Consider the following 12,338-nt stretch of genomic DNA (forward strand, 5'->3'; position numbering starts at 1 on the left):
TATTTGATATGTATGTATGCTCGCTTTTCTGTTTTGGGATGTGGCTGCTTCAATAAGATGTAACCACAGATGTACTGGAGTTAGTTAAGTAGGTTTGGCAGGGCAGTTGAAAAGGTGCAATGTGTCGGGCGGACCAGTGCCGCAAGCTTGGCAGTTGTTTTGCGCGTTGTCATCGATCCTTGCCCTATAGGAATTCAAACGACTGCACCATCCCGACAGAAGTTGAGCCAAAACTACTCTCATTCAAGAGAAACGACGGGATACCTGGTGACCGATGGTCATGTCTAATGAACTGTGACACTCCCCGCTAATTCTGCTAGGGGCGTCCTCATTGACCGTGCAAAACATAGAGCTATCAATCTGCTCAGCCAGCACTATACCCCTCTATAGTGACCGAAGATCGAATGTCACAACGCATGATGGGAATTAAAGTCCCCAAGACCAGACGGTTATGACCGCCCGAAAGCGGCCTAATGTTGGGCCTATAAGCTGGAGTACAGCTATTTATCAGCGGGATCTATACGTTCAGCAACATTACCTCGACAGTGCCACACCTGACTGCTGCCTCCATACATTACACTTACATTATTAGAGACAGGTTGAAGCAAAATTGGTCTTTATTTAACAGACTGATGCAATAGGAACGTTAATCCCCCACCACCACTTCTGGTGCGATCCTTCCAGAGTACGTTGTAACCATCACAACGCTTTAAGCTGCAGTTGTTGTTGAGCTTGGCGCGACCATGCACCGGCGCGACTATCATGTTCTTCCGGCTCATGAAATTAACGATTTCTTCGATCTTACATTGGGATTCATTTCTGGTGTTAGGTGCTGCTTGTGCGGCTGCTGGTGGAGGGACAACGCGGGAGTCGCGTATTCTGATGACGCCGACGACGACTTACTGGGGGCTGTCTTCACGCAGCATACATCAACATATTCCCTGCCGTAGTTCCCAGCATGGACGATTCCAGAAAAAGCCCTGAGATGCCGAAATTGATTGCATCTCACCGAACATTGAGTGTGGTGGATGCAAATGTGACAAACTGAGCACATATAAATTAGACCGGGATTTTTCTCCGTCCCTCCACGGACCAAAAGAATACGGAGCAGGCATTCCACGATACGCTGCTCCCAACACAGAAAAACAATACAAATACAAACATGTGTACACTGAGGTGGCTGATGCTGGCCGTACCACTGGTGCTGTGTGGTTTCGGATCAATCTGGTATCGAAGAACCCACTGCCGTGGAACTGATCGTCCGAAGTATATTAACCCGGTAAAGGCTCTAATGTAAACATGGCATGATAACAATAAGTAATGGGTACTTTACACGATATGTTTTTTACATATGATTTGTCACTTTGCATATACATTTTGTATGGGAGAAGTGACAACTCATATGCAAACAAGTAAAAAAGTATCAGTCGGCTTGGCCGAAAGAGATATACCCTCAGCCTGTGTATATTGAAACAATTTTTCCCAAAAAAACGCATGTATTTAGGGAATTTTGGGCGTTTGAACTGACAAAAATGTTGATTAGGATTAGAGATCAAAAGTTTTGCGGATGAGATACTAAAAAGAATGGATCTCCAGCCACTACATATGGTACCATAGGGGTTTTTTACAACTTCAGGGATGTTTGCTCAAGAAGTATGGACTTGCCCCTGAAACAACTTTTACCATCGCAATTGAGGCAGCGAATGCAAGTTGCTTCAACAAAAATCAAAGTGATTCGAAAGCAGGTCTTAAAGTGAACATGTATCCGAAATGTTGTGTGGGAGGTACCGGATGGAGTGGACAAATATAGTCTATATTTGAACCTGATCTATAACTGGTAGATATATAAAGATGTGTAAAGTATGGTCCAATTCGGCCACTCTCTTCAAGAGTTATCGTACGCACAATTTTACCGAACATTTTTGAACTTTTGTGGGGGAGGTACCTGAAGGAGTGGACCGATATGGCTTATCTTCGAACTTAAACTATGTTTGGACAAAATATTACTAAGACCAAACTTTGGACCGAATCGGCAGACCTGTTCGAGAGTTATTTTGCCCTCCAACCTCCTCACACGGTGTCATAGGGGTTTTTTGCAACTTTCAGGCTATTTTCTCAGGAAGTATGGACTTGCCCCTGATGAAACTTATACCGTCGTATGGAGGGCAGTGAATACAAGTTGCTAAAGCAAAAATCAAAGCGATTCGAGAGATGGTCCTAAACTGAACTTTTCCAAATTTTTGTGTGGGAGGTACCCGACGGAGTGGACCAATTGAGTCCATATTAAAACCTGATCTAAGTCTGGTACACGCTCCTCGATGGGCAAAGTATGGACCATATCGGTTACTCCCTTCAAGAGTTATCGTGCGCACAAATTTTCCGAACATTTTCGAATTTTTGTGGGGGAGGTACCGGAAGGAGTGGACCGATATAGCTCATCTTCGAACTTAAACTAAGTTTGGGCAAAATATTACGAAAGCCAAAATTTGAACCGAATCGGTTCATCCGTTCGAGAGTTATCGTGCGCTCCAGCCAGCCAGACAGACAGACGGACGGACATTGCTCAATCGACTCCAAATTGTCTGAAACACATTTCGTCCAAACATACTTGGGGTCTAAAACCATTATTTCGATGAGGCACATTTTGCCCGTATGAAAGTGTATATACCCTTCATAGCCTAAAGGCTGAGGGTATAAAAACATATCGTGTAAAGTAACCATAACGGACTGGAAAGACATGTTTATCCGACTAAAGCCATGTTCACATTAGAGGTTTTTGTCAGGGTAATATTTTTTGTGATGATTTATTTGACGTATAAGCAAGGAAATTGATAATTTAAATCCAGTGGATGTAAATATACTATATCGCACTAAAACGACTTTTATGCTAAGTTTACATTTACGAAATCCACTCGATTTCAACTGTCAATTCCATAGCTCAAACGTCAAATGAAATCTCATCTGGATTTCATTTGACGTTTAACCTATGGATTTGACAGTTGAAATCGAGTGGATTTCGTAAATGTAAACCAAGCATTAGACTATATCAAGGCGTATTTATATAAGGTAGATGCATGGTGGAATAATAAGATGTAACGCCAAAAACAGCTAATCTTCATACCAGTTGTCAAAATGCGTTATTGTGAATAAAATCACATACAAAATGTAAACAAGCAATTCACAGTAATGCATTATTGTGCGCAAATTTGACGTTTGACATGATTTGATGTAACACCTTCTTATTCCACCATGGGTAGATGCATGAATTACAACAACAACTAACAAAAACAACATTATTGTTATTGAAAATTAGATGTCAAAGAAAATGTTAAATAATAGGGTCGTTCTAAAAATTTTCCGAGGAAAAACATAAATACATTTTGAAAATTCTCTAAAATAGAACAAATTAGAATCAATAATGTAAATATAAAGCATTCAGAACTGACGTAGATCATTTTTATTACACGTTTAGGATGAAAAGACGTATTTTATGGTAGTCCCGGTCCACACTAGCGTGAATTTCATTAAAAAATTTCATGAAATTAGGTGTTCTTAAATCGAATTCCCCACTACAGCAATTTTATGATTTTACTCTACTATGGATGTCGATCTAGAGACGCATAATTTCATATCAAAATTTCAGTTAAATTACTGTAGTGTGGCCCGGGACGTAGCAAATTTCGAAGTTCCAAATGTCATGAGTAGACCCTATTATATTTTGAAAGCCAAATTTACAAAAATAGTAAAAATACAGCTGATTGTCACTTCTACCTTGGACTATACACTTATGCGATTATTCAGAGCATCATCTCGATTTACTGTACATATATTGTATGAAAATGACAACCTAAATTCACAGGATTTGCTAATCCAGCATAATCTAAATATACTGTAAATCTATTCAATTTGCTATAAGGTCGTTTACATTGTAGACATTACTGAGTAAACTATCCCACCTATTGTCGAATATTTTCGCAAAGTTAAACCTAATTTACACTGACACATAAATCCCGAGATTTTGGAAAAATATAAGAGTTTTTTTGCAATGGAATGGTATTGAAAACTGATCGCATAAATCCTTATCTGAAATCAAGTGGATTTTATTTGGCGCATGAACAATGAAATTGCCAGTTGAAGTCCACTTGGTTTCGTAAATGTAAACGTACTATTAGCAAAACAAAACCGAACTTATAGTACGTTTATATATAAGCGGATTTAGCAAACGCACTGGGTTTCAAATGTCCACTGTAGCACGGTTACACTAGACTTTTTTGCCAGTTTAACCCACTTCGAGAGGATTTATTTGACGTTTGCGCTACGGAATTGAAATTTTAAATCCAAACCCACTGGGTTAATCCCGTTAAGTGTAACCGCGGTATTACATTGCTTATATTTCAAACATGGTACAATAATACAGGTAGCATTATCATGCCAGCTGATGGTAACATAATGTGTCAACTGCATTGAATTGATGTCAAATTTTGACACCTTATGTTACCAACAATTGCCGATGCGGCTACCTGTGTATTTGTACCATGATTTCAAAGAAATTCTCATAAATAAGGTAATAGTACGTTTATATATAAGCAATTCCTTTACGTATACGAGTACGTCAATTAAATCCTAATTAAGAAGGTTAACCCTGTAAAAGGCAATAGTATAAACATGGCCTAAACCTGCAGAAAGCTAAGGCCATGTTTATATTAGTCGTGTTCCTTTACGTGCCTGAGGTTACCAGTTTTTACCACTTTTTACCCGCAAAGTGTTCCCTTACATTTAAACGCATACAGTTTATATGAGAATATTTCACCAATTTTACCATTTTTTGCCACTGTTACCATTTTTAAAAGTAAAGGAACAGACCAATTACAACCCTATAGGGTTAACCTTCTTAATAAGGATTTATTTGACGTATACGCAAAGGAGTTGACATTTGAAACCCAGTGGGTTTGTTAAATCCGGTTATATATAAACGTATTATTAAAAAGGAAAATACATAAATGGAAGTATACTCCGACACTTTTGCACTCTCATTTACAAATAATCCAAGAGAAGGACTGTAATAGGTCATTTAGATATGAGTTCATTAGCAAGGTTTAGGTTTTATTTGCTAAATCCGGCCATAATCTACCAGATTTCCCATACAAAAATAAATCCTCGTATTGAGTGGATTTGTTTTAAATCCGGCATAAATCCTCGTATACAACCCTGAAAATACAAAAAGTTGCAAGCTGGCACAAGAAAGAAGGTAGATGCATCGGTGAATTGCTACAACAAAAATAATTTAAAATCTCAACATTTGTAAACAAGGCGAAAAAATTAAATTTGCTTTGATATACAAAGTTGATTTTAATCAACCAAGACTAATATTTACGACTTTTAAACGGCACAATAATTCATTATTTGTTCATTAGTTGACATTAGTAGCTATTGTGCTAATATTTTCAATATTTAACAATAAATTTGTAATTTGCCGTATGTTTTTTGAGACGAATTCAATTTACAACAACTTCCTCTGACGTTTCAAATTCGATCAGATGGGCTGATGCTACTACCTTGGTAATTGACCTATGAACAAAAATCAGCTGACTGTCATTTAAATAATCCAAAGGTATATCTAAATGCAATGATATTTGTATTGGATTTATTAAATCCAGTTGAAGATTTATGGCTAGTCTAAATGAGCTATAATAAATAGTCTGTTTACATCATGACGCAAAACATAAGATAGGCCAGCCGATTTCACCCAATCTGTAAAATTCATTGTTACTGTGAAATACTCGTAAACGTATTAAAATGTAAAGAAAAACAAGTAAAAAATTGTCAGTCGGCTTTGCCGACAGATATACTATACCCTCAGCCAATGTGAAGCGAAACTTTTACCTCCGGACAGATCGAATGTATTTAAGTTCTCTTCAGAATTTTGTGGCGCCTTTTGGACATTTGAACTTGCCAACAAAAATGTGGATTATGAATTAACTGCATTAAGACACAAATTTTGAAATTTTGTAGGGAGGACCGATATGAGCCATTTTAGAAGTTAAGCTAAATTTTGATAAAATATTAGGAGATCCAAAGTTTGGACCAAATTGGTTGCCCCATTCAAGTGATAACATCCTAGCATTTTAGTGACATTATTAAATATTGGGGGAAGTACCGAAAGTTGTGGACCGGTATTGCCCATGAAACTAAGTTTGGATACTTGGATACTTTGGATTTGGTCATACCAAGACCAAATGTTGGACCAAATCGGTTGAACAGTTCGAGAGTTATCGTGCTCTCCGACCGCCACATATGGTGACATAGGGGTTTTTTTACACCTTTCGTGCTGTTTTCCCAAGAAATGTGGACTTGCCCCTGAACAAATTTTTACCGTCGTAATGGAGGTAGCGAATGCAAATCGCTTCAACAAAAATCACAGTGATTCGAGAGCAGGTCTTAAAATGAACTTATCCGAAATTATGTGTGAGAGGTACCAGAAGGAGTAGACAAATATTGTCCATATTCGAACGTGATCTATATCTGGTAGATATATTAGTATGTGCAAAGTATAGATTACATGGGTCACTCCCTTCAACAGTTATCGTGCGCAAAATTTTTCCGAACATTTTTGAAGTTTTGTGGAGGAGGTAGCTGAAGGAGTGGACCGATATATCCCATCTTCGAATTTAAACTATGCTTTGATAAAATATTACAAAGGCCAATTTTGGTCCGAATCGACAGATCCTTTCGAGAGTTATCTTGCGCTCCAACCACTTCACAAGGTGTCATAAGGGCTTTTTGCACATTTTCGGCCATATTCTCAGGAAGTATGGACTTGCCCCTGAAGAAACCTGTACCGTCGTATGGGGGCAAGTGAATACAAGTTGCTGCAACAAAAATCAAAGCGATTCGAGAGCAGGTCCTAAACTGAACTTATCCGAAATTTTGTGTGGGTGGTACCCGAAGGAGTGGGCCGATTGAGTCCATATTGGAACGTCATCTAAGTTTGGCAGAAATTTCACGATGTGCAAAGTATGGACCAAATCGGTTACTCCCTTCATGAGTTATCATGCCCACAAAATTTCCGAACATTTTGGAACTTTTGTGGGGAAGGTACCGGAAGGAGTGGACCGATATAGCTCATCTTCGAACTTAAACTAAGTTTGGACAAAATATTACGAACGCCAAAATTTGAACCGAATTGGTTCATCCGTTCGAGAGTTATCGTGCGCACCAGCCAGCCAGACATACAGACGGACATTGCTAAATCAACTCCAAATTGTCTGAAACACATTTCGTCCAAACATACTTGGGGTGGCACATTTCGATGAGGCACATTTTGCCCGTATGAAAGTGTATATACCCTTTCTAGCCTAAAGGCTGAGGGTATAATGACGACAGCTTGAAGTGCTTTCAATCAAAATACACCTTTTACACACGAGAATTATATTTGTAATCCGTAGCATTTCATTTGTAATTCGAATTATTCCACTTGTAATTTGAATTATTCCATTTGTTATTCGAATTACTTCATTGATAATTCGAATTATTCCATTCGCAATACGAATTATTCCATTTGTAATTCGTATCATTATATGTGTAATTCGTATTATTATATTTGTAATTCGGATTGTTCCATTTGTAATTCGAATTATTTTATTTGAAATTCGAATTATTCCAATTGTAATTCGAATCATTTTACTTGTATTTCGAGAAAGCCAGATATAAAAGTACATAATACAAAAATGTTTTGTATTTTTTTGTTTCGAATTACAAAAAAAAAATCATTCGAATTACAAATGGAATGGTTTCTGGTTCACCTTATTAATTGCATCATGGTTAAATATAACTCAATCCAGTGGATTTACATTGTTCAATCTATTGCGTACACGTCAAATAAATCCACATAAAGGAAGTTATAGCACGTTTATATATGACCGGATTTAACAAACCCACTTCGTTTCAAATGTCAATTCCTTTGCGTATACATCAAATAAATCTTCATTAAGAAGGTTAACCCTGCAAAAGGCTATAATATAAACATGACCTTAAGCTCTAATGTAGACAGGCTCTCAGTTTGTAACTATGAACCTTCACAAAAAGAAAATTTATAAAGCAAAACAACACCAACAAAAGTAAGACTACAATTTTTACCACCCCACATCGTTTTTGTCGTCAATAAACCAAACGTCGGTTGTTTTCCCATTTTATGGTCAAGCAATTAATATTTTTAATTGGTCTTTTGCTACCAAACGCCAGTAACCGTAACGCAAAGCTTATCGTATTGGGATTTGATTTTTTATGGGCCATTTTCTCTTTCACTTCAACTTTACCCAACGCCACAGATACAATATCGGATTATAGTGTGATGATAACTAGGAATGAGTGACAAGTTCAAATTGTTGGCTTTTTTGCCTGTTTTTTTTACTTACCACAATCTTCAAAGGGCAACGAACGGGCCATTAAATATTTCTTGTAGACGGTGTCGGCATATCTGCTAATAGTTCCAGCCGATACACGGTCAATACTGCAACAGGCACTCCAAAATAAAAATACCAACAAAATTTTCAAATAATAAATAGTTTTCATGCTCGTCAGGGTATTTGGCGGCGACGACGGTTAGCTTTCATAAAGACTTGTCTAGCGAATCCGTTATGTTTTGTTAGGGGTTTTCAAATTTATAGGCAAATTCTTTTGTGAGCGAGCAGTTGATTAGAGAACTTTGATTTATGAATTGTTTTGATTTTCACTGAATCGGGGGTAGGTATTGTATTTCTTATTTTTTGTTTCACTCTCAGGGAGGTACTGAAATTCTTTATGTATTATTTGTCTTATTTCGTATTGCGTTTATTTTCCCGTTTTATTTAAACAACTTGCAATGCAAATTCTTCCCTATCGTTTCGTTTTTTTACTCAATTCTTAAATTTAGAAATATTGCGATATTCGACAAGAATGGTCGCGAATCAACTGGCTTAACATTCAATACTGATATGGCCCAAAAAGAAACAAATGTTTTCGAGTGGCTTACTCGTCGGCTCCCACACGACACACACCACACCCCTCTCTCTATCTTGGTTTAGATTTGTTGACGGTGAGAGTGTCGTTATTTTTCCAACGAAGATATGCCACTAAGTCGCGTGGTATCAATCGACGTCACGATTTCACCTAATCACCGCAAATCATAGGCGATTTTGTTGTTTTCCCTGGAATGTCTCGAGTTCAGTGCTTTTGTTAACGTCCCGTCGCCTAGTTATTCTCTTCGATCATTTGGCTTTAGTGGGACAGATAACAGGCACTAAAAACTGTTGTTGGTTTTCTTCGAAATACCAAACTTTATCCCGTCATCAATTAAAAATTGCAAGCAAGCACTTGCAAAGTCACACGAACCAAATCATCCATCCTTTATGATTTAAAGCGGTTTTTGGAAAATTTCCATAAATTTTGCACGTAGAACAAACTCGAAACTCGCTCCCCACACGGGGGTAGCAACATGTGAATGCAGGTGATTAGTCATTCAGTAAAAGTTAGAGAACTTATGTTGATTAAGAAATATGCTGAAAGTCTCAATGATTGTTGGGCACGAATGATAGAAGAAAGTATGCCATTCTGATAATGCTGCCAGAGCGTTTATGAGGTATGAACCTTGAGAACAAGTACTTGACCAGCCTCACTAATATGCCTATATCAAATCTCAGGAAGATATATGTTTAAATAAACTTTTAAGATATGAGTGGCAGACTAGGCTACATAGGTTGGTGCATAGATATTTATTACAGTAGAAACGCGATAATTCGTACATCGATAAATCGAAAATATCGATAATTCATATAAGCTGTCGGTCCCTTGAAGTCATTTCCTTCGCATTTTAATCCTGCTTATTCGAAATCCTAGATAATTCGTGTAAAATGTCCAGTCCCTTGAATTACGAATTATCGAGGTTATACTGTATTGCCATCAAACAGCGTAGAGTGTTGGACAGTGTCAAAGGCTTTTGATAAGTCAAGTGTCGCCATCACTGTTCTATCACACGGCTTGCTTTGCTTGAGTCCTCGACTAGCATGCGTGGCCATTGTAATCCTATGCTGCTTACGGAAGCCATGTTAATGATCAGCAATTGGATACCTATTTCCGATGCTGTTCAGGAGTAAAGCCGCAAGTGTCCTTGCTATGGACGACAAGAGCGAAATCGGACTCGCTTCACTTTACTAGCGGTACCACCCTGCTCATTTTCCCGACTGCGGGCACAATTTGCGGACTCATCCAGCTGTTTAAGGATTACCACGCAGATGCTATCTGGGCCCGCTTTCGATGGTCATCCATACATTGTAAATTGTTGTGGTTCCTCCTCGCCGAGAAGAGATATATTGCGACGTAGTGCTTTTCTCTTGTTAATAAACACAAATTTCTCTCCTCCTTAGATCAGTCAACGTAACTTCAAACTTAACTGGGATCCTACCTTCTTTCTTTCCAGGATTCGAGAGTAACTTAACCGTTGCCCACAATTCACTTATTCCGGCTCACCGGCTCATCATGCTCATTTGCTAATCCTGCCGCCTCTGTTGACTATTCGACCAGCAGGTATAAACCGAGTGATGACGACGTCTCGATGTCTCTGAAACTAGGCCAATTACCATTCCCGTGGTTAATAAAAATGCGGCATTCAGAGATGATAAAATCGGGCGGTCCGCTGATGGAGACAATTATGGGAAGATGGTTTGACCCTAAGTGAAACAACGGGTTGCCAGGTGACATTATTTGTGAGACCAGGTGACAAGATGGTTATGTCTAACGAATTATGGTACTCTCCGTGGTACTGTCCTCATTGACAGCGCAAAACTTAGCACTATCAATCTGCTCAACCAGGACTAACCCATCTGGTCTGGTATTCGACCTGCAGGTATATAGCTAGCGATGACGACGTCTCGATGTCTGCTTCCCGAACATCAGAAGGGTTGGACAGATCTATCTGAAACTAGGCCAATTACCATTCCCGTGATTAATGGAAATGCGGCGTTCAGAGATGATGAAATCGAGCGGTCCGCTGATGGAGACAATTATGAGAAGATGTTTTGACTCTAAGTGAAACAACGGGTTGCCAGGTGACGGTATTTGTGAGACCAGGTGAAAAGATGTCTGACGAATTACATACATTCCATAGTTACTCCGGTGTCAGGTCAGCCGGATTTGCAGGACATGCGAAGAAGTAACGTGTGATGTGCGGTGTTTGGCCACATTTTGGATATGTGTCTGTTATCTCAGGATTCAGAAGGAGAGAGAACTATTGAGGTCAATCCCACGGCAGTGGGTTCTTTCGTACCGGATTGACCCGGAACCATAGTGTTTCGGCCAGCGGCTACCAACCCAGCATTAAACCTATTCTTCTATGTAGGTTTAAATGCTGCTACAACGACAACAATTATTGAGGTACCTAGAGATATCAGTCCGAAGTTGAGATAACATCGTTCTGGTCTTCCTAGTGTCCTCTCCTCCTCACTTTTGGGTGGGGGTCTCCCGCCGAGCACAACAGTACTTGTGTAAGATGAGATATGGTCCATTACCACCCTTGTGTGGGCCTGCTTCAGGCCAATTTGAATGTCATCATTCGATGGGTTTTGAGGGGTTTGGGAGCTCCTTACGGAAGTAGAGTCTGATCGGCACATATCTTTCAGAGGGAGGTCTGGTGTAACCTTCTTTGTTTGGGTGGTACCGTTTGGTGCTTAAAATTGCGTGTTGTCTTGTTAATCGAGTGACGTGGGTTGCATCGGGAGAAGCTTAGCTTTCTGGTGAAAATGGTCTTCGGGAGCCTTGGAGTGGCACCCGATAACAATGTGAAGTGCAGTATTGTGGACCCTCTGAAGATTTCCCCATTGAGTATTGTTTAGTCCTGGTGACCATATCAGGGCTGCGTAGTCCATGAAAGGACGGCTTATGTCTTTGTAGGTGTTCGGGATGGTCTCCTTGTCTTTTCCCACAGGTACTACCACCAAGCGCTTTGAGAATTTTGTTTCTTTTCCCAACCTTTCCAGCCACTATATCTGCATGTTTACAAAAATAGAAGGTTACGCCAATATTTTCGGGTACTTGGTTGTCGGGATGACCTGTATGTTTAGCTGCGCCTTAACCTCTTTTGTCCACGATGTCAAGATAGTAGCTGAAGACATAAGGTGTGAGCAGAATGAAATAAGCCGCTTTTTTCACGCTCAGTTTCATGTAAAAGATTAAAGGCCTAATTCATTTGAATTAGGTAGTACTTGGCCTTTAATCTTTTAAATGAAACTGAGCGTGAAAAGGCGGCGTATTTCATTGTGTTTCTACCTTCTACACCCCTTTGGGGGTGTATAGCTGCAGGTTTCGGT

The 12,338-nt window shown here is 39.2% G+C and overlaps 1 protein-coding gene across 1 annotated transcript in view; it reads right to left on the reverse strand.

The window, feature by feature from the left end:
• Npc2f (Niemann-Pick type C-2f) overlaps positions 1-8,966 on the reverse strand; it is a 30,694-nt gene extending 21,728 nt beyond the window's left edge. The window contains exon 1 of the mRNA XM_073962460.1: positions 8,415-8,966. Coding sequence (XP_073818561.1) covers positions 8,415-8,571 — 157 coding nt within the window. The 5' untranslated portion in view covers positions 8,572-8,966. The remainder of the gene's footprint in view (positions 1-8,414) is intronic.
• Positions 8,967-12,338: the final 3,372 nt, after the last annotated feature.

This window comes from Musca autumnalis, unplaced genomic scaffold (genome assembly GCF_047663935.1).
Source record: "Musca autumnalis isolate F117 unplaced genomic scaffold, ASM4766393v1 scaffold_1, whole genome shotgun sequence".
Classification (NCBI taxonomy): Eukaryota; Metazoa; Arthropoda; class Insecta; order Diptera; family Muscidae; genus Musca; species Musca autumnalis.